The sequence below is a fragment of the Nothoprocta perdicaria genome, unplaced genomic scaffold, assembly GCF_003342845.1.
Source record: "Nothoprocta perdicaria isolate Ctin4 unplaced genomic scaffold, notPer1 scaffold_2, whole genome shotgun sequence".
Lineage (NCBI taxonomy): Eukaryota > Metazoa > Chordata > Aves > Tinamiformes > Tinamidae > Nothoprocta > Nothoprocta perdicaria.
Window position 1 is genome coordinate 6,931,459 of NW_020455204.1, and position 23,854 is coordinate 6,955,312.

The window sequence follows — 23,854 nt, forward strand, 5'->3', positions numbered from 1 at the left end:
GATGACACAAGGTAGGGCTGGAGGGTTGCTTTAGCCATAGACTGCTGGTCCCTGGAAACTAGATGATATGTGGTAAAAAGCTCTGATTTTGGAAGCACTCCTTACCTTGGCATGGACCACAACAGCATATTTGTGCCTTTGAAAATCAAGTTCAGCCTCAAAACAGAGGCTGGAACAAGAGGTCTTTTTAACTCTGTGGGATATCAAACACATTTTGATGTCCCTGGTCTGAGGAAGAAACAGCACACGGGTTAAATCTGCCTTTTGCCTTATAAAGCTCGAGCAGCACCAAGTACAATGAGCCTCTTAACCAGTGCTGGGAGTACCAAAAGGTTGCAGCATCCAAAAGGCCCCACGGTGTCTTCTTAGCAAACTTAGAACCTTGTGGCTTCCGCTGTATCTCGGAGCCAGGTCAACACTCCATGGCTTGCCTTGTTCCCAACTGCAAGGAAAGAGAAGGAGAAAGATGTCCCTGGGATCGGGGATGAGCAAAATGTCCCGCAGCTCAGGAAGGCTGATGGACAAGGAAAAAATCCTTGCCCTTTGGTCAGGGTGGCCCCTTGGCCATCGCAGAATGAGGAGGTCTCTGATCGCTGCTCTGCTCCAGCTCTACGATGCCCTTTTAACTGAATTCAAAAAAACAGAAATTGCATGTAAAATAATTACGGAGCCCAACGCGGATATTGARGCTATGCAAATCGGAGCAACTAAACTAAGGTCAATGCCAGCTCTGAGCAAGAGGTAGCTTCAACACAAATGACTTTAAAAAAAAACTCTTTGGTAGAACAATATGTACATAAGAAATACGGCGCTGCGTCTGCTTGGCAAGAATATGGCTCTGCCTGCATAATCTAAGAATAAAATGCCTCACTCAAACGGGGACACACAGCACAAAATTAGTTCCTGCAGAAGGGACACAGCTCGCTGTACATCTTATTAATACAGGATGACAATTAAACAGTCCTAATAGGACTTACTCTCCAGCTGGCAGAACAGTTCAAAAACAAATATCATTTTGCTACGTGTTCCCATTATATTTATGTGCTGATTTAATTAACARTAATTTCAGTATTTCTGAGATTTCTTCTCTGTTTTATAAAAGATGCCCTTTTGATGAGGGTTTTAGTTCAAATTACTGGCCAATCARCTGTAGAACGAGCCTGAAATGCCAAGTTAATAGTCAATAAAACCAAAATGAGCTTTCTGGAAAAAAATTACAGATGAGCCAAATTATCRGCGAGTGGTTAAGGACCAAGAAGATCACTCATTTTAGGTAAGCACTAGAAGGTCCGTAGCTTCCTCTGCCATGCTGTGCTTCTCTGCTCTAGGTGCTTTTCCCTTTGGGCCGGCTCCACTCATCCTGCTCACAACCACTGTTTCGAGAAGCTCCCTCAGTCCTGCCCTGCAGAAGGTCCCACTGCTCTGGGCAGCTTGTAAGGGGATCCTTCCATTTGCTCGCACTGAACTTCCATCAGCGGATCTCCAAGAGAGCAACCCCCAGTTGCAATGAGAAACACCTAAGTGAGTGTTTGTCCATCAGATAAAAAGCCCCTCGAAATTACAATTTCTTTCCAGAGACATGAGCGTGAAGTGCAAAATTCAATCATCAGTAGCTGATAACAAAGAAGCATCTCCAGAGCAGCACATTCCCAGGCAAGAGAGTAGGGCAGAATGAACATGGAAGAGGCAACACACACACAGGCTCCGTGCTGGCAAGATCCATCCCAGGAGCAGACACAGCRTCGATGGGACAAGGGATCACGGCCACATGGCTCCTCTGGCACAGCTGCCCATGCAACACGTCAACCAGCGGCCACAAACAGGAGCAGAGAGCGATGCTCCCCTTACCTCCACCCAGTTAATCCCTGCCCGGAGCATCGCTAAAACTACTCTTTAATGGGATGACAATGAGGAAAAGAAATCAAAACTGGTTTTATGATGCTTCTAGGCAGATTATCTGAAGACAAAGGCCAGACAAGGGCAGAGCAGGGGCTCCCACAGTGCTGGTTCCTGGGAGCCCAGAAAGAGGGAGTTTTTTGAAGAGCGATGAATGCAGAAAGCCAGCTTTGCTGCACTGGGAAGGACCTTCATCTCACGGGCTAATCGTCAGCTCTCAGCAACACTGAAAACAACCAGCAATATGTGGTCAAATCACCGCAATTTAGTACATTCTGGAGTAATTTCTAAGAGGGGGATTAGTGGAGAATGCTGCCATTAGGACCGGATTCCCAGGAGCTTGCAGGAAGATCTCCRAGTGCTGGGCATCAGCACGCCCTGCCTCTTCATTAAGGGCTTAGACTAGAGGAGCAGCAAGATCAGCAAGTGTATCTGATGTTATGAGAGAAAATTATTGCCACACAGTGGAATAACATGCTGGTTTTACTCAAGCAGGCATCAAACACGAGTATGAAATCCCTCATATAATCTCCAGCTATTGTCATTCAATGTTTATCATCCAGCACAGTTGAATACAATCCTTATCTTTGATGGATGTGGCACACAATAGCTGTTTTCTTGAGTGCATCATAAATATTAATGGCATTCACAGAGCATTTTCTCCARAAGTGCCATGTCACATTGCTTTTATGGAATCTTGCAAAATACCATTATTTTTGTCCCACCAATAGCAAATTCTCTTTTGGCTTCTTTCACCCATTTTTGCTGTCAGCATTAAATGATAGGAAAAGTTTCACCGAGCAGCAAAAGGAAGGGAAGGTGGATGGATCTGAGCAATTCCAAGGCCTCGTTCAGATGTCAAAAATGAAACACTCAGAAAAACAGAGGGGAGGATTTGGCCAGAATTTCATTTTGGAAGAACTGAGCATTAKTTAATCAAGTCTAATCAAACGTATTAACTCTACATTTTTTTTCCCCGTTGTTAAAAGAGTTTTGTTCACCCCAAATAGCTTTTTCTCGGAATGTTTGATCACAAAGAGTATTGAATTCCAGTCAGAATGAAGCCCTTTTGGAAACTCTTCATGGCAAGCATTCTCCACACATTTCTCTTTAAGATTATTTGAGCAGCAAATTCTCCTCCTGGACCAAATTTAATAAAATTTGCAGAGGTTTGTATGTTGGCCGATACAGTTCAAGTGTCTACATAAAATTCCCCCTGTGCTTGTTAGAACAGCCTTACAAAACAAAGCTATTAAATCCCCATAACAATTAATTTCAAGACGGTAATAATTGAAGAAGATATTATCTCTGCTACAGACACATAAAACACTACACTATGGGCATGCGTAATATAATGATACGAGTGAAGAATTTCTTTTTTCCTTATCTTGCACTCTCTCCACAGTACTTACTTTGCTTTGAGTTTAAAAGCCTTCCAAGATGAGATCCGAGGGAAGTTCCCATTAATCAATGGTACAAATTCACATTGACATCTGCAGTCCTGCAGGCACAGACTTGGGGGTTATTTTTAAAAAAGTTCTGATAATTCCCATGTTTCTGGGATAAAGAACTACTCTTATTCTGAACTTACTTTTAAATACCTTTTAACACGCAAAACCATCTCTGTTGGTGATTTTCTATGTCACGTAAAATAGACATGCATAGAATAATTTGAGAGAGAACTGGAAGGTCAAAGGCCAAAATGATTTCAAGTAAGAAAAATGCATTAAGTGCAACAGATAAACAGGTATGGGACACTTTGCCCATAAATACATCTTCCCTAATCTTTTAAAAAGTATATGTAGCTCATTGGGCTTTGCTACCCATGCCTGACTGACTGCCTATTCTGTACTATTTGATGCTCTAGGATTAAGTGTACTGGGCTTTTATAACTGACCCCAGAGAGACTCGAAAAAAGAGTCTGGAAAGTTTGATTTTTCCRTATTTTATTTGAAGGAGAGGTAACCCTCTCTTTGAGTCTGGGTCAATTCCCATCTTGCCTTGAGCTGTGTGCCTATAGTTGGCATGTAAATGTAAGTTACATTGCCATTAGCAAAAAAGATTTCTGTAGGAAAAATAAAAACCTTACAAGGCTTCTCACGCCCTTCCCCTAGCTAGATTCAACAGTGCTCAACTGCAAGAACAGGGACGCTTACATTCACATTACTTCAGACACCTTTCACTTGTACTGAATTAAAATGGAATTGCCAATAATTGAAAATCAAGGTAAATCTGAATTATGGAACTGGAGATTACCCAAGCAGACCTTCCAAAAAGCTACAAAATAGGAGCTCCAATACCAGGAAACGAGTGATTTCCAGCCTTTGCAATGACCTTGCCTCCTTGTCCAGAGGCTCACACARAGAATGTTCAGCATGGAGGCCCATTGCAGAAGATCACACAATTCCCCTTCCACAAATGGGGATTTTGTGGCTTTCCTCCCCATCGCCCAGCAGCTACACCGCAGCCAGAGCTGGAAGTGTGTAAGAAAAACCCCTGCTCTGCACTCCTGCTCTTCCTGAAACAAATAAAGTGTTGCACTCAGCAATTCTTTTCCAAGTTTGAGTTATAGAAATGGGAATCTTTAAAGCCCATTTTTCCGGGTGTTCCTGTCAGCATCTTTGCTAGCAGCGCCTTGAGATGATGCTATTATTCAGCCTCCCATTTAAAAGAAACCTTTACTAGAGCATATACAGCCAGCTGGGCTTCTGAGTGATTCACAACATTAGTCAGCCATTAGTCAACCAAGAGCTTACATTTTTGGGGAGGAAACAAGATTTCTGAAGACAGAGATTAAATACTCGTAGCATATACAGGAATGTTTCAGGCCGAGGGGTTAAGAGCACTGGGAAAATGCTGGTGGCTGCATTTGAGATGCACTTTAGCAAAAGTGGCAGGCTGGGAATTACCATCCTGCTCCCGYACAGCAAAGGGTTTGTCGCATGTGGGGCTGAAACACTAGCACTGCCGGTCACCAAACTAACATCTTCCTAGGTAAGAAAAGCACACTAAATATTCAGTTATTATCAAGCTTGCTGTTCCTCAAGCCTTCAGYTTCAACTGATGCCTTTTTACCAAAATCACTCTCTGCAATGTCTSCTTCTTTACTTTGACTAAGTTCCTGGTTGCCTAGAAACTCTCTAAAAGATCTGAATTCTTTTTCCTTAACTGTTAGTTAGATAAGTTTAATCCAATCCCTTTATTTTKGTGGCAGAAGCCTGGATGCAAGGCCCAGAAGCGGTGTGGTGTTGACTTCTTGCATCCCAGATGGAAGGCTCCACCAGTGACCTCGTTCCCTGCACCTTCCCTGAACTAGGGACATTTCAGAATAAGCTCTGGCCAAGGCAGAAAATTGAGAATCATTCCACCATTGCACGTAAAGGTTTTATTTTTGATACCTATTTCTATAAATAGCATGATATACTCTGCAGTTTGCAAGATCATTATAGATTACTGTAGCAATAGCTTTATTGCTTCTTAATTAATTAACCTGTCAAACATGCTCCGTTTATATGCAGAAGACCATTAGCACTGCTGCAGATGGACACACACCACTTGAGGCGGGAGAGCAGAGACGCAAGCAAATCCCTTCCTTGGTATTTATCCACACAAACAACGTCCACATCGCTGCTCCATCAACCACATCCATCAAAACCAGTGTCTTTTCCCTATGTTTTTTTCCTCTGTATGAAATGCAGCATATAGGCTAATTGATGGTCCAGGAGAAGGAAGAGAATCCTTCATGGTGCTATCTCCAAAGTGCTAACAAAAGTATAAACCAAGACATGGCCACAATGTCCTCACTGAGGTCCCTGACCAAGGTGAAAATGAAATCTTTTGGGTAAGGAGGTGGCATTATTACTAATGTTTCAAGAGCTGTTGTTCAGGGCTTTTAGATTTAATGCTCTTTTGCAAGAAGGCCCCCATGGCAACAGGAATAGATGCTGTAAATGCAATGTATGCTCACTTAAAAACACATGCCAGTCGAGTTACGCCCGTACGTGTCAGAGATTGCGATAACTCTGCAGTTCCCACTAATACTGGGACAACCACAGGCATTTATAAGTGGCATCAGCCAGCTGCTATGGGCAAACAGGTAGAGCAGCCCCAAAGACCTCTGCTGAAGCCCCCATGTGACAGCCCCAAGAGCTGCCTCAGTTTCATTCTTCACCTTCTACAGGCAAAATTTCTCAACATTTTTAGCATTCGCATTCTCCAAAACCGCTCATCTGTGCTGTCATTTGTTCTTGACGTTATAAATCCTACCTCTTTCCTAACTGAAGCAGTTTTCAGAGATATTAAGCAGTATTATTGTGGGATTTGTTTTAAATGTTTTAGAAAGTACTTTCAGGAGTATAAAAGTGACTCATAAATCATTCAGAAACAGGTAAAACTGAGTAACAGTGACCTAATTTCCATGAAATTTTTCATTTTTATGAAGCTTGGTTTGGTCACGTCTGATTAATTAGTACTTGGAAAGTCTTTTGGAAATATAAAACACTGTATAAATACTACATAACAATAGTAGTGCTGACAGAAAAAATAATTTGTTAATTTTCATGTAGTTTAAGGAATTTGCATTAACTTCTTTTTCCTATGTAGGTAGGCACTTCTCGGAGAAAACACTTTTAGGGCAGAAAACAGTCCTTCCAGCTAATATAGAAATATTATCAATCATCACACACTTTATGTGACTCAGCTCAAAAAATTAACTTAGCATTATTGGCAAAGTTGTATTTACAGGGACACACACACACACACACACACACTCACATACTGTTTTCTTTCATTCTCAAATCCAAATTCCATCCAAATATGAACTGGAAACAGTGCCACTGATAATAGCAAGCACTTTGCACTCTGGAATGATTCTGAACTGATGCTCTCATCACCTGCTAAGAGGAGTCCAGGCTTGGGCCAGACAAAAACTGGGGACTATTTTGCAGAGAGAAGGGAGATATGGGGGGACCCAAGGGCACACACAGGCTGAAAGCTTCTGTTTGTCCCCTTAGGTCCTTTCATATCTCAAAATATTCTTTGAATAAAACCAAATGCTTTTGCTGTTTCCTGTAGTACTTGAGCTGCACAGCACACAGATTGTATTGCCTCATTTTCCGCACTCTTCTCAGCAGCTGGGAACGGTGGAATTGATGGGCTAGCTTAACCGGAGCATTCCCCACTACACTTCTCTGTAAAAGGAGCTCTAGGACTGAAGCCTCTCAGCAGGCACCTGATTTACAGGCACAGCCATAAGAGCAGCTCCACACACAGTCGATCCATCGGTGCCGCAGTCGCGTTATTGCAGCTCATCCGAACCAGCTCCGGAGACGGGTGCCGGTGACAGGCACTTGGGATCACCCGTCTCTGTGATTTCTCTTCTCTTCGCCCTGTCAGATGGGGATGCTCTGGTCCGCGTTTGTGGCGCATCCTTGCTGGGCACCGACCCCTGTGTGCACAGACCAGCTAGAAGGGGAGCTCCAGTTTTCTGAAAGCAGATCCTAAGTGATCAGACCGGGCTGGCTCCATGCAAATGGAGCTCCCTTGGAAATAAATCCCTACGGAGCCATTCAAATGCATGTTTCAGTGAGAAGGAATTTAAGGATCTGAGAACTGCATCAACTGACTCAGAAAGCACATTTGCAGTATGAAATTCTGCTTGATTTTCTCAACTTAGTTATTTTTTTTCTTTATTTCAATATTTACTTTGCAGCAATTCCCAATATTCCATTATACTTAACTCTTTTCTTCCGAACTTCCTCCCTACCTCCAAAACAAATAAACTAAAAAAAAAAAATCACTTATCAATTTAAAAGAATGAAGCCAAGAACAGCTGGTTTTGTTACAGTTAAGTATTTCTAATCTAATTGTGCATGCTAGACAGACATTTCTTTGTTTAAACTAGTACGATGCATTTTAAAATAAATGACTCCAACACACTTTTTCAAACTTCTTCATGATGGAGGTAAACACGGAAATCCATCTAGATATCCAAGGGATATTTAAAAGAAAATCTGAGATTGTAGGGTTTGACTGGGCTGCATTCGTCATCCCCTCTTAATAACAGGAGTCAAAAAAAACCAGCATCCACTGCTTGCAAGCAGTAATGTTTTGCCTGAACTTCTCATTAATCAAYGTGCATCCCTAAACTTACAGTTTTATTTCTGCTGCAAATTATATTACAGCTTTCTCAGAATTTCAATCAACGTTGCTTTTTAAAGAGTGCAGACCAAGCTGCCAAGTMACATCCTTTCTCCTTGTTTGCAATTTGCATCAAACTCCCGAGCGAATCCAGTCCTTTCCTACGAGTTAACCAGTTTCCAGGCACTTCCCAATGCCCTTTCCAAGGCCTCAAAAGTTCTCCTGCGTTTTCGCCACTGGTACAGGCAACACACAGGTTATCAGGACGTTCTCTCCCCGAGRGCACGTCAGAGAAGCCCAGCTGAGCGCCCAGCGAGCGCTGCTGCCCTGGCCTGCGTTTCCCCTGCAGCCCCAACGCGCTGCCGACTCCSTTCCTAAGGACTTGCCAGCAGAAAGCTCCTCCATCAATTCGCTAGAGCAGGACTCTCTGCTAACGCAGAGATAGTTTTGGTTGCATAATGTGAGGAAACCAGCTGTCGTTGCTTAAAAACACACACAGAGAAGCAAAAAAAAAAAAAAAAAAAATCAAATGCCTTTCAAGCTTGCTACAAGATGTAAGCGTCAAGAACGTCAGATTTGGTATTAAGTGCTTCATAAAGCCACTGAAGCAAGAAATCAGCTCTTTTCATCAGGCTGTTTTTCAAATGTTACCATGCAGTCTTCCACTCCTCCTGTATCTATGGAAATAGATGGGGAATAGAGGGAAAAGACCAAGCTAGGAATCAGAAAAATGTCCCCATCACTATCTCCAGAATAAACACAAGGCACTGGCTGAATAAATCATATGGGGGCTCTTGCTGTTTTCCACCATTTGCTTACAGGAGTAGCATGGGAAACCTGAGGATGAACTGGTGATCAAATGCAGAAAAAACAAACAGATATTCCATATGGATGCCAGATAATCCATATGGAAGAGGATGTCTGTATATTAAAAGAACCAAGGTACCTACCAAGAGAGATGTGCATATTTAAATTCAACTTAAATCTCTTAAGAAAAGTCACAAATGCTTTGCGGGATTTTGCACTGAATTTGCCTTCCAGCGAGCACACAAACTGCTGCAGAATCCACCTCAATCCTCTGGAATCTCTCCCATTCAGCTGCATGTGACGCTGTGGTACAAGAACACTAAACCAGGCTTCTTCGTTCAGCTGTGCCTGCCGTTAGCACTGCCCAAACAGAAGATTTTGGTAATCCCATCAAAACACTCATTCTTGCATACCAAGGACYCAATTTTGCACTCATGCTCCAAAATGTTCCAAAAAGAGATAAAAATGTGTAAAAGAAGCATTGTTCTTTCCTCTGCAGGTAGTTTGCTATGATGGAGTGCCTGAGATGAGACTAACTCCACATGAGAYTCAGGTTCCAATTTTGTGCAAGGATGTTTAGAGACACTTTAAGCAAAGCTTGGACACAACATTCGCCGCAAGCTTTGGGGCAGGACTCGCTTTTCTTGCATACTCATGGTGCTCTGCATGGCCAAACTCCACACTGACCTTTGAAACGGGCAKGGCTACGTGCAAGTCACATCAGGCACCACTTTCTGCTCCTAATTTTGTTTTGAGTTTTGTTTTGTTGCCTCTGGCCACGCTTCAGAAAGGGCATTATAAAAAAAAATTACTCTATAGACTTTTCCCGTGTAATTTCTCCTTTGTCACCAAGTGTATTACTATCATTGAGCAGTTTGTAAGTGTAGGCTTTGGCAGTGGGAACTGAAAATAAGACTCGTCGAGGCCTCGTTTATCTTTACAAGCGTCTTTGCTGTGATCCGAGCAAGAGGAGGTGCTGGTTGTGCACAGGAAAACGCCGGTATTTGTTGGTTGCATGGTAGAACAGAAAGATAACAAAGGCAAATCGCTCGCAAAGGAAATGATAATTTTCATGGAAAAGCAAAAATACTGGYCAGAGTGTTTCTCAGGGAAGAGGTTTAAGATGCAGACGCTCAAACCTTATATTTTGCTTTTAAAAAAAAAGCAAGAAAGGGAGACAGGAGAATAACAATTAACCCTTAAATGTACTCAGTTAAAATTCACATAAATGCAGTAGTTACTCTAGTTTTATAACAGGACATACCCAATGAAATCACAGGACTTTTTTAAACTTCTAGTACTAAAAGGTACACAAGGCCCAAATGTAAGCCAGAAGTTCCTSCTAAGAAAAGCTGCTTTTGAGTTTTGCAAGTAGATATTTGCTTTTTTTTTCCATGCAAACCATCAGCTTCAAGCCTTCCACACAAGGACACWTTAAACCCCGGCTAGAAAATGTGACCTACATCTAAGTCTACAGAAAGTATCTTATCCTTTCTCTATAACTCCAAACGAAGCATTTATGAAATAGACCCTTTGCATCTCACTGAGCTCTGACAGGCAAGTGCACACGGGCACTTTGGATCAAAAAACAAAGCAGAAAACAGTCCAGTTGCTTGGTTTAGCAATGAGCTTCCCCAYACACACCTGTTAATTTATTTCAATGAAAACATCCTGCTAATTGCGCCGCTCACCCTCGGAGCACACGCACAGCAGTCACATTAGTGCACCAGGAGACAACGGCTCCCAAGGAGCTGTAACTGTGAACCAGGCCAATAACCCACAAATGGCAAAGGATTTACACAAAAGACTCAAACAGTTCCCAAAGAGTCATTATGGCATGCCAGGTAAATAAAATATTATTGAAATATATTTTGCATTTAAATCACTTGCAGCAGGTGCATAGGAAGGGGCACATAATAAAAAGGCTCACGTTTGCTTGAATACTAACAAGAAGCAAAAGAAGCATTTAGCAAAATAAAAAAAAAAAAAAGAAAGAAGGAAAGGGCAGTAGGTTCTTACCATTGCAAGAGGGACTATTCCCACAAACATGGTTCGGCTGACAAAGATCTCGGAGACCACGAGCTCGCTCAAGGAGTCATCACGAGGATATTCCACCTGCCAGGTGATTTGCTGGGCTCCTGTCAGGCTGCTGCTGTTGTCGATCTCAAAGTCCATCTGCAGGATCTCATAGGAGGAGATGTTTGCTCTGGGAAAAAATGCAAAACCAAAATTTCATCTAAATGAATAACAATAACAAAATGCGTTTTTGCTTTCTTTCCAATGCAAGAATTACCTTTAAATTCAACATGTAGATGTCAAGATACTAACAAAAACCCAAGTCAAATTATGCGTTGGGTGACAGCTCTACTTTATGGATAAGATGACCGGACATCTCYTAGCTTCCTGAAAATGCAGGCATTAAGCTCAGGCATACATTCTACATAATCATTATGAACTTGCAGAATAAGCCCCAAACCAGAGAACACTGGTTTGCCCAGGTGTTGCTGAATTATTTAATATAGCATTATTATAATTTAATTCCTGCAAATACTGATGCCGAGAAGCTACACAGTGCTTGTCCACTCTTTATGCAGTATCAGGAAAGAGCTCATGGTGCAGAGGGAGAGGGGAGTCTTTCAAGCCCAAACTTGTCTTTACCTTTGTGGGAAAAAAATGCATTTGCACAAATTATACATGACAAAAAACGAGGGATAGATTATCTTCATTTTTAATTCATGAAAACATTCTTCTCGTCAGTGATGTAGACTTATAACTGTGTGGTGAGCATTACTTATTTTTCATCTGGGAATAAAAAATCAAAGGTAAAGGAATGGAGGTAAACGCATAGTATTCAGGGCTGTATTTACAAATTACTTCTGCTTCTTTTGTGAGCGCCATCACCTAAGCACTCTCGTACCGTCCGACACTATGCAAATATTAATAATTAATCCTGAGGTTAGAAAGACAGATATCCTTATCTTTAAGTTACGTGCAGAAAAGCGACACTGAGATTTGCCCAGCAGCACTCAGCATATCCACAGCTGAGACCTAYGCAGCAAGCAAACTTTTGCTCATCCAGTGCTTTTCTTTCAGAAAAAAACAAGGTACTTTACAAAGCAATGTGCAAATCCCTGCCCCATTTCTCAGACAGACACCTCAGCGTGGGGACCTGATGCAAAACACGGAGAGGGAGCCGTCGGAAAAGGCTGCTAACCCGATTGCTGACCCAATTGCTTTATCTCCTTACATCAAAAGACAACTGATGTGATCGCTACTACTCGGGCTTCAGCGCACATCCTCACAAAATAGGTTAAAACCTGAACTTGCAGCAGGCTGGCYGCTCTATAATGACTTCAACGCGCTCTTACTGCCCTCACGAGGGAGCATCGAGGGTCGTGTCCCGAGCCCCCTGGCCTGCACATGCCACTCTGTAATTTCAAGCTCTGCCCCATCCCACGGCACATTATTTGTCACCCCGTACACTAAAGAAGTGGCACCAAGAGTTCCGCTTCTAGAAAGTTTGAGCCTGCCACTGCAAAGAACAGAGACGTAAACATCCTTTTTCTCTACCCAATTGCACAGAGGCAGAATCTGCTTTTTTTGCCATATGTTTTTGAAGGCACAATTGTAAAGGAAAAAAAAAACAGAGGAGGAATTATTGATTTTCATGTTTTCTTTCCAACAACAAACACCACAAGCATATGCTCCAATGCCTGGAGGATAAACAATTTCCATGCTGACAGAAGATTACTTCCACCTCCAGGCAAAACCAGAAGCTATTAATGCATCTTTTGGGTAGCCAACCAGACAATCAGCAAAACCTCTTTAAGAGGAATTTTATTACACAATGCTAGGACTGTAATTAGACAGTTTCTGTCAAAAAAAAAAAAACACTACCACTGTGGGCACCAGGGTGGAATACTCAGCTTCATCATTTTCTGCTCATCTCTTCTGGAGGGATTGCTTTATCTAATCTTCAAATGGATTTGCTCACAACACAGCAACAAAATTGGGAGATGAGCTTTACCCCAGCTGTGGATTTGGATATTAGAGCTGTCAAGGTCTGTTTGGATCTGAACCCATTAGCTTCAGGCTGATACAGTCAGCAGTTACCACTCACCAACACTCAGGAGTAGCTTCCAACTCTGATCAAACTCTGRTGGATGAGTTTGTTTTACATTTGTCACTTAAATAATATGTCAGGTGAGCCCGCACTAACAAACCACATGTCCCACTGACAGACACGTCCTTGAGCTCAGCTCACAGCACCTCCAATTCCTTCCTTCCTGTGTTTCTTTTTATACACCAGAAAAATAACTATAATAGTGTTTTTACACTGTGAAGACCTAGGCTCCCTAAGAAAAGCACATGCATGCATCTCATCCAGACAGCAAACCACAGTAATTGCCAGGGAGTTAAATGACTCCCGTCCCTGAAAACATGAAAGATCTTTCCTGAATCTTTGGCAAGGCAAAGAAACCTTGACTGTATAGACGTACAAGCCACATGTTTCYCTTACAGGCAGATGTATTTGTATACTGCTGGTTGGGAAAGCCATCTCTGCAGATCTACAAAGCAGCAGCAATTTAGATGCATCAACTTTCCATGGTTGTAAGTAATACTAACAAAGTAAAGCAAAGATGACTATAGCAAAGCTGACCCAAGGTGGTTGTCCTGCTTCTACAGAGAATCTTCACCGTTACCTGCAAAAACAGTATAGTTGTCAAATGTTTTCTACTTTGCCTCAGAAGGAAATTGTGTGCCGTGAGAATTAATGCCGATTAAAGAAATCCACTTCTTTTCACGTGGAGATTTTGGGAGAGAGATGGACTTACTGTATCCTAATCAGGTTTCATTTTTAGAGTTTCTCCACTGAGAAACAGACAGAAATCCAGCTTTCTGGAATACATTATTCACCAGTAGGGCCCCCAGCTACGCTCGGAACAGCAGGTCACTGAATTCCCTCTAAAACTAGTTTCCCTTTTTTCCTCTTTTGGACAAAGATTCAGCATTCGAGCAATGCCAAGTGTCACAGTATCCGGGACACCGGATACCCCGGGGACTAACCCACTGCCTTTGTTACAAGCCCTCACCCTAGTTCTAGCTGTAGCGAATCCAGGATAAAACCTGAAAAGCGAATACAAAATGCTACATGTGGAATATCCACAAGCAGATAAAGAAGATGACTGTAACTCAGGCTGTTATCAGCCATTAAATCCCACTAAACCAAACTTTATCCTATAAAGATTTTTAAGCTTTTTCTTGAGACTCATTCCATTTTTATCTTAAGTASGTTTGCACTATTGAGAAGAGACTGATTGAACCTAAGCTTGCAAATCWTTTCTCCGTTCCACATCTTTCTGCTCCTTTTAGTTGCACATTTTTTGTTGTCCAGTAAAGTCTTTAAGCAGTTTAGAAGGACTTTGCCAAACCCTAGTTTGGAAGAGCAATACAAAATAAAAAGTCAAAATTACTTTTATAAAAAAAGATTATTTCCTGCAAGCACAAGGAAAAGACCTTATAATTTTAGGCAGCTGGCATGCTTGCTAATAAGTCCATTTCTATGGAAATGAGTTCATAACTATTAATTTTTCCTGCTCCTGATCTATTCTTGATGAGCCTTTCAAATTTAGAAAAGCGCTTCATGATTCTCTCAATTTGGTAATTACTAACTCCCTTTGATGAATCCAGCCCAGTGTTTCAGACATGAGACATCCATTAGACATTTTTCTTTCTGCTGAGAGGGGAAAAAGAAACCACGGGCTTGGATTTATTTCCCCTCACAAATTCCAGCAAGTGGGCCTTCCCCTTCAAATCACAGCTTGCAAGCCTGTTTATGTCCTTTCCCAATACTGCCTCTGCTAGGTGCTCAAAGGACCCCTAAATCCTGAGGTTTTTTGCACACCTTCACAATGTGTAGCCTTATACACATGTAACGTATCCAGAAACAGGTCTCCAACAGTTCTTTCCAGCTTTGCAGTACATACAGTCATATTTTATTAGTAGCATTAGTAGTGGACAGGGCTGTGATTCTGATCTGGTACAGCTCAACACATGGGTTTTGATAAACCCATATCAAATCAAATTGTCAAATATCTKTATTTCAAATCTGAATGTAAAAAAAAAAATCCAATTTTGTTTCTCTATATTTATTACYTTACTAAGTATTATCATTGAACTGCATAGGCTCTTTTCAAGTCTTGTAGATGACTATGAAAGTCCATCATAGTTCTAATCTTAGGCATTTTAGCATGGCCTAGAGAATCMCTTGGAAATGAAATATTCCTGAAATAAATATATTCCTAACCTCTGCCTATGCARAGCATTGAATTAGTGAATCACGCACTGCAGTGACACACAGCGACTGATGTCATGATCTCAGGGACAGTCTAAACAGTTAGCAGTCAAATAAACCAATGGCTATTATTAGCTATTTAGATAGATCCACGTTGCTAACAAACCTGCAGAGCCTGCCCTGTGCCTTTTTGGAGAGGATGAAACGTGCAGGACACGGCTGTGAAGGATGACGGCAAAGGCCACGGTGCAGCAGCACTTGGCTGGGACGGAGGCTTTGCTGGCTCCCGCAGCCAGTTCCTCAACCATTTACTTGATAAAAGTCAGAACCTTCTGTTAGTGCAGTTGCCTGTTACAGGAAATCATGACTTGCATTCATTCATGAAAGAACGTTTTCAGTAAGTGGCAATCAGTTTATGAGGCACGCAGCAGTGTAAACAAAGCTCCTAAAAATGGAGCAGACACTAGGTAATTGAAAAATAATAAAATGTCTGATGTCATGTTGCTGGAGAATATTTTCTAGCTTTCCAAGGCTAATAATGGTAAATTTTTTCTCTCCTTGATGAATTCTCACCAAATTCAATGCAAACAGGATTATATAGGCAAAGTACATTAGTTTATATATTTCAGTAATGCAGATCTCATTCCACTGCTCTCAAGGAGATTCATTTCATAAGTATGGCTTACTCAAGAGCAAGCACAAGAGCAGACTTTTGGAAACGTTCAAAGGCCCTATTTCCTTCTGAAGTCAAATGAAGTAGCAGATGGTTGGGATCTCTAGAGAAAAAGATCCAGATGAAAGGTCCTGCCCCTGAAGGAATTAAGATTCCAGAAGTCGAAGGAGGAAATCAGACCCAATAGCTACTACCAGAGCAGCATCCAGTTTCAGAGCTATGATGATGGACACACCCTCTGCTCTGGAATTTTGCTAGCTGCTGCTTTCCTCTCTGCAGGCATTGAATAAAGGARCTAACAGCRGRTAAACACCTTTAAAGCTGGATGGCTTCTACCAGAGACATAGTCCTCAAGCAAACACTCTGCTTRAGACCAAGCTAGAGGGCTGAAATGTTCTACCTTGTGCTACATCTTAAGTTGGACTTGGTGACAGCAATTGATGTTAGAACCTACTAAACCAAACTAAACTCTCAGCACTTTTTTTTTCATTACACTATAATGGCACATCAAGATGAGATGGAGATTGACTTATCAATAGCTACCTGTGCTGTTCTCCATGGTTAACTTGCTGAGAAATGGCCCTTGTCCCAAGGATCACTGGAGATAGTCCAGTCTGTAGCCCTGTTGAGAACTGCAACGTGGAAGAACATCCCCGGAACCAAGGGAAGTCATGTCCTGAGCACTTACACAGGCTTCTGCATCGACAGGAACATGTCTATTGAAGGTGAGCAAATTCAGCCCAGGAGGGATGTCAGGCTGTAGGGAAATCTGCAGAGTCAGAAAGGTTGCTCTGTTGCCTTCCCTGAGGTATTTCAAAATCAAAATTTACAATTTGCTCTGATGTCTGGGAGGAACCTAATTCTAACATTCAGTTCACCTACACCAAATACAGGCTTTTTCAAACCACTCCTTTTGGCCTGATCTTGGTCGTCTTTCACCTGCCTAAGTCCTTGTTCTTCACAAATGCATGGACTATATACACGCATATATAGGATAAAGTCAAACTATTAAACCTATTAAGAGTGGATGGATTGACATAGCAGTTTTTAGTAGTCCAATAAAAACCATATAAAGAAGAAGAAAACTTACTTTTGTTCAAAACACACCACCAAGATCAGGTATTTTTCATGTTGTTTTTGCTTAACCAACGTTTTCCCACCACTGAAAACAATAAATCTAGATAATAAGCAAACCTTTTAAGCTCTTCAGCTTCTTGCACAGCCAATTCACGACTGTGCTCTTCACTAACAACTTGCAGTAACTTCCACTTTATTTGATTTTTTATCAACATCATCATGACAACCCTAGAGAGAACTGAGACAATTGCTTCAATTATTTTTATTTGCTTCTATCCTTGTGAAAGCGTACAGCAAATCTTCTGGTAAAAGAGTCCTTAGATATTATTTCAGTTAGCCTTTAACAAAATAGGACTTTTAGGACCAAATTCAATATGGGTGTAATTGCTGTGCTCCAACAGCAAGTATACATCCCCGTGCACTAGGACTTCATTCGTTCYTTTTTCTTGACTTTCCCCCTTTGAAACTACGTGCTATCTTTAGGGGTTTAAAAGAGYCTTTCAATTGCACTGGAATAATTTTGATTTCTATTTAGAACCTCTTTATTGCTGTGCTGTGTGTTTCTTAAAATAAAGCTCCTCTGCCAGGAGAAAGCATCTTGCTGGGGAATATAACAAGTGCATCCAATAGGAAGTTGGGCCAGGGTTTAGCTGATTTTGGATGCAAATGTAGAGGAGCTATTTTTGTTTTTTGTTTTAAAAAAATAAGATTTTTTGATGAAAGATTTATGCTGAATCTTAACCTGCTAATACCACAGCCCAAACGGTGCTTATAATTTTTCTTTAACTATTCAGAAATCCTTACACACTTACACACCGTAACCACATGGTGCATTTTCACATTGCTGTGCAAGCAGCTGTAATGCACCGTACAGCAGTGATGGATTTTTAAACAAATGACAACTGAAAATTCAGGATAAACAGTTCAATAATATAAGAACTTCTTTCAAGGCAGTAACTTACTAAGAATCCCTCTCTCCAGAGGCTCTCAAAAGACCTTTAAAGGTCTTACATGTCTACCATTACATGCCTGTAAGTGGTCACACTCGTTTATATACATCAAGCAAGCACCCCGAAGAAATTAAATAAATAAACAAACAGGCCTAGAAATAAGTTACTAGCATTGCAGTTTCAGTTTTGTCGTTGGAATCACAATTGAGGCTGACAGCTGGATCTCCTTGGGGAGAAAATTCAACCAAAGGGGATTTAAAGATCTGAACTCTCCACGCGCTGGGTTTATGAATGAAAGGAATGGGGAGACAAGCTGCAGACTATGACACAAATATACTTAATGTGCTGGAGGATACATGGAAACAGTGACAAATGGTAGATTTTAAATTGAGGGTTTTAAAACCCTAACGCACCCCCTTGAACTTAATCCTCTGTTTAAGGGCAGAGAGTGAAAGGAAAAGTAAGAGAAGGAGAAGCAGTTAGCAAGGACAAGGGGAAATTAAAAGGACAGGTTGTTTTTCTAAACCTTGCTAAGAGCGCACCGAGTCCTCTGCAGAAGCTCCTATAATGTCATCTGTATGAAAAAAAATAAAGGACAAATCAAAATCATAGAATAGAATCATAGAATCGTCTCCAACTAGACTCTGCACTACTGACCACAACCCTCTGAGCTCTGCTATCCAGCCAGTTCTCAACCCTCTGAAAAAATAGGAACACGGGCAAAAATTATTTTATTTCTCCTACATTATGTTCAGATTTAAACAAGATTAAGTATTTAATGAATCAGACTCAGGTTTCTTTGAACCTAATGTACTTACTGATGTGAGATGGACATCGAAGGTGCAGCTAATTCACACTTCTGCTAAGAAATAAATGGTCACAACAACATCCTCAAAGAACTTAGGACAGGGATCAGTGAAGCCCATTAGCATTAGCACGAATGGGACCTCCTCTCTCCTCACTTCCCTGGGATACACACTATGCATAAAATTGTTTTATTTTGTAATCTGGCAATTATGAAAGAACAGAGTTAAGATTTTCATCTCACTGCTGATACCTGCGGACTAGAGAGTAAAAACCTCAAAGAGACATTGCTATAGAGGWATCTGAGCTTGCCCATGTCTTAGTCAATACACAAGATTAATTCATGCAGCTGCCTAAGATGGGCTAGATCCAGGTTCGCAATTAGCATAGCCACAGAAACGAGATGTTCATGGTAATTTCATGAACACTTAGTTCATGAAATTAGTTAATAGAAGCTAGTTAAGATCAGCTTACAGCCTTGATCTGCTCTGACAAAAATATAAGTACTAGGGAACAGCAAGTAGTTATAATGTAAGTCACTGCCTGAAAAGTCTATTTTTGTCCCCCAAATGAATGCTAATTGCTCTAGAACTGCAAATGACAAAAAGTGGAAGGGCAGATTTAATGTTTCTCTCTTTTTAAAATTATTTCACAATTATTTTCTAATGTCATGAAAGAAGGTCAACCTAATGGTCACCACGTAGAAACACTAGGTCACCTTCTCCAAGGGTAGTCATTATTTTGTCACACTTGCAAGATGATGACTTCCCAACACACAAGGAATTCAAACGCAGTGACAGCTAATGGGTTGCACCAGGGACTGTTGGGATATTGCTCACAGCTAAGGTCATACCATGAATAAATGAGTCTCACCGTAAACGAGTACTAAGTGAGGTTAATTCACTTTGGCTCTGAAAAGGAATCATTAGAAATGGAAAGGGGAGAATTAGTGCTCTGTCCCGTCTTCTCCACTCCCCTCTTTGTCTGTCCTCCCAGGGCTTAATTTCAGTGAATTTYCAGGGAAAAGAAGCTCTAACACCATGCTGATGGAGGCATGTTGGCAGAGCCGTTCATCGGAGTGAGGCAGGACACACCAAGCACCTTTGGGAAGGAGCTCCATCAAGGACTCCAAACTGAGGACTTCAGGCTTCCAGCCAAATCTCATTCACATCAGCACTAATTTCCCAAAAAAGCCACCAACGGGTGCAGATCTGCAAAGGGAATTGCTGTTTCTTGCAAGAAAAGAAGTGACAAACTCCACAACTGCTCTGGATACGCTGATGTCCTGCTGACCACGAGGCAAGGAACACCATAACAGAACCTGGCAATGCTGCAGGCAGCCATCAATCTCAGGGATTATCCCTAGGATATCAAATTATCCTCTGTGCTAGGGATAATTTACTGCTTCTAGCCTCAATTCAAACAGTCAAGCACATTTCCCAGGAGGATCTACAAAGGGCTCCAGGGAGAAGAAAGCCTCTTTGCTCAAGGCCGAGTCCTCTGAGCAGTGTACAACCCAAGCAAGACCTGAGCAGAACCCATCCATAAGCACCTCTTATGTGGGGTGGATGTGGCATTACACAGACCCCCTCAGCACCCCCGGGACAGGCACAGGGTTGAGCACTTTTTTTTTTCCCCATTTTCCTCACCACAATTAAAAGCATCGACGAAGCCAAGGACCAGCTGCCAGCAAGAACAAAGCATCAGATGAAAGGATTTTTAGGCAAGGGTGGCAGCTTCCTGCAAGAGCTRCAAATCACACCAAACTACATTAAATATCTGGAGATCTAGCATTAACAGTTAATGTAAAGGATTTACAAAATCATTGTCTTTATACTTTTCTATTTTCCAGATCTTTTCAGGATTTCATAACTCCTTTCCTTCTCCCCCCCAACTCCAGCTTTCTTCCTCCTCTTACAAAAATATGCTCAGCCTGGAAAAATTTTAGCTGAAATCTTTAGATTTTGTTGAGCTCTGGCATTCTTCGAGACAGCTGTATTTACACCCATTGCTGGCGGGGAGTCATGCTGGAAGCAATTAGCTTTCATGCTGTTTCAATATCCCGTTTCAAAAACTTTGAGATCTCTAACTGCTATTGATTTAGGTTTAGGAAGAACGGGGGGGGCGAGTCCATCCGCACGCTCCGAGCTCCTGTAGCCTAATTTCAATGCAGCAGCTTGGGCTTCCACCTCCCAGCTCAGCCCTCCATGGGCACATTCACTGCCCTCGCAGGGAAAACACTCAAAGGTCTTAAAAAAAACATATATCGCTACAACACTCGAAGACAGGAACTCCAACATGGTTGGGTCAGCAGCCATCTCATTTATATCTATAGGTTGCACTGGGGCATCTCCGTTGAATTTAACAACACTTTCAAGTGCATCTTTTATATTTACTAGGAGATAAACTGTCACTGCTGGACTGCCCAAACAAAAAAAAAAAAATAAAATAAAATAAAGGAGAAAGGAAGGAAGGAAAAACATAGTAAGATAAGGCAGTAGCTAAATGTATACTGATTGCAATAATTGCATCCATTCCTCCGTCGGAAAGTCTTGTATTGTATTTCTAATATGTGCTGATAAGTGCATTCACAACATGATTAACTGCCTCCAGACAAGAATGGCTATTATGTTTAACAGACTGATTAGCAAGTGACAGAGCTGCAAACTGTACTCCTAGGAAATTGGCTGCTTTTAAATTACAGCAGCTTTTTTATTGTTCCATTTTTAAAATGCAATGGTTTGTTACACATATGCAACGTAATTCCTAACCAGCAATAAGTAGTAGAGGGTACTCAGCTTTTAACTTTTAATCTGCGGATCTCAATTAAGGCGTTGCTCGTTTTCCTTTTGATTTCAGGAAAATCGGCATCATCCATGGCACTCATTATGCCATCTCCTGTCTTAAACAACTCTCAAAAACTATCCCTGAACACAGGAGCAAGGATTCTAGCCCAGTTGGTTTCTAAGTCCCGCCTTGACTAAGCTGCTGATTTTGCTAGTCCTGTAAGCAGTCAACTCTGACAGCATTTACTGTCTTTCCCCCATTCCATATTACCTGTTCTCATCACCAGGAGCATCTTGCCCATGGACTTTCACGAGGACCAGTGACTCTTGGAGCAAAGCAAAGTGCTCCTGTGCTGTTACCTCCTGGAACTTTGATTCTGAACTGGAACCTTGGATCAAAGAGATCTCAATGCCAAACTCCGTTCAAACCTGCCACTGCATAAGGTTCACCTCCAGGGAAACGAGCTCCTCATTAACAACCTGTATTTTGTAGCAACATACAGCAGGATTTAGGCACACCGTTGTGTGCTTCTGAAAATCCTGCTGTCAATTTTGTGGTTTTGTTTTCATTGACTGTTTGTATTTTTGCTACTCTAACATATGAGAGCACTAGTCTTGGATTTGGGCCCTTATTTCATACAAACATGAAGCAAAAAGACAGGTCTGGCCCCAAAGAACTTGCATTCCACAAAACAGAGAGAGAGGCAGAAAAGAGATACAACAGTCTGCACCRCTTGAAATTCATACAAAACACACAAACCTCTTAAGCAGGAATTTATCTGGAGACTTCCAAGCTCAATGACATCATGTGCTTCAAGCAGTTTATTTATAACATAAAGCTTAGTGTAACTTGTAAGGAGAGAGAATAAATCAATTTGCCCTATCAGAGAACTTCATCAGATACAATACAGATGGCTCTGCTACCACGGTTAAAAATAACCTAGACATTTTGAAATCGGCTCAAAGCATTTATCAAATGCGGAAACTGGTGAAGGAGAGTGTTGCCTAGCTTGTACACAGCAGTGGGAACAGCCACCTAGCAATGTGGTGCTTTTATTAATATGATCTCTCACTTTCCTCATTGTTTTCTGGAGGATCAACTGAACTGGGGAGAATTCAGTTTGCCAAGCCATTTGCTTCTGCAAAAGAGCAGGACAGGAAAACTCGAGGTTGTTCTTTGAATGCAGATAAGAGGGGAAAAATCCCAAGAGCAAATCGGTCATACAACAGAGCGTGAAATATCTCCCCCTAAGGAGGTTACTCAAGAGAGCCCAAGGTCCCAGCTGGGGCAGCCCCACGCTTCATGCTGGATGAGAAAGGATGCAGGAGACTAACCAGGTCCCAACAGGGTCCTCAGGGAGACTCCAGCATAGAAGAGACCTTGTAGATCCTGGCAGCCTCCTGCACAGTCCTCATGTGGTCCGCTTGTGTTTCCAGCTAATCTGGACCAGGCAGGGAGACAGAGCACAAAACATCTCACATTCCTAAGAGGAACACCATGCAAGATGACATTGTTTGAAATATGAAATTCATTTGTTCCTCAACTTTCATCACTCTCCTCCTCACATTCCATCCACAGAAGGAAAATAGCTGTAGTTCTTCACTGAGGTTTTATTTGCTGAAGGATTTTACTTCAAAGAGCTTTGCCYAGCTCTGGTACCGGTAGGAAAACCGCAATAGCCAGGAGGAGTCTCAAGAGAAGGGGTACAAAGTCAGTATGAGCAGCCCTGAACAGGTACACCCAATTCATTCACTGTGCTAGGAGGAAATTCCAGTTACTATGTCATCCCTGCAAAACAAGGAGGGAAAGCTCATGCTATGACCAATATCTTTTTTTAATACCAGGTATAACAAGTTCTCGGGTCAGCCACTAACTTGTATTTTTCTTCATAATGAGCTCCCCGAAGAAGACCAAAAGGCTTTAAAACTCAAAAAACAAAGGCTAGGTTTCATCAAAATAAACCCTCCAATATGTAACTCATTAAACAGAGAAAACTCAAGCAAGTAGACCAGACAGAGAAGAAATCAGAAGCTCCACAACGTCACTGCAGGCTGGTCCTGCACCCTTGGTCCCAGCTCACCCCATGCCTTGCAGCAGCAAACCTGCCCCATGCCCCTTCAGGTCACTGAATCATCTCTGTAAGTCAAAATAATGAAGYGTGACCTACTAGTTCTGTGACTAGAAAGTACCTAGGAGATTATTTCCTAAAGTGAGTGCTCAACATGTGGGGCAGGAGCACAAGGGACCCTCTTAAATCAGTGCGAGCTCTGTGCCTGACTGCAGTGGGCAAAAGATGAGGATCTGTTTGGATTTAAGGTAACTCCTTTTCTTGAGGAGGTCAATTAATAATAATAATAATAATAATAATAATAATAATAATAATAATAAAAGAACTATATTGAGATACAATAAATTCTGGCTAGAAGA

General features: G+C 41.7%; 1 protein-coding gene across 1 annotated transcript in view; it reads right to left on the minus strand.

Moving 5' to 3' along the window:
* Positions 1-398: 398 nt before the first annotated feature.
* The window catches only part of LOC112945955 (transmembrane protein 132B-like), a 147,668-nt gene continuing 124,212 nt past the window's right edge, over positions 399-23,854 (minus strand). Inside the window, exons 4-5 of the mRNA XM_026037707.1 lie at positions 10,861-11,047; positions 399-442 (exon numbers count right to left, since the gene is read on the minus strand). Coding sequence (XP_025893492.1) covers positions 413-442; positions 10,861-11,047 — 217 coding nt within the window. The 3' untranslated portion in view covers positions 399-412. The remainder of the gene's footprint in view (positions 443-10,860; positions 11,048-23,854) is intronic.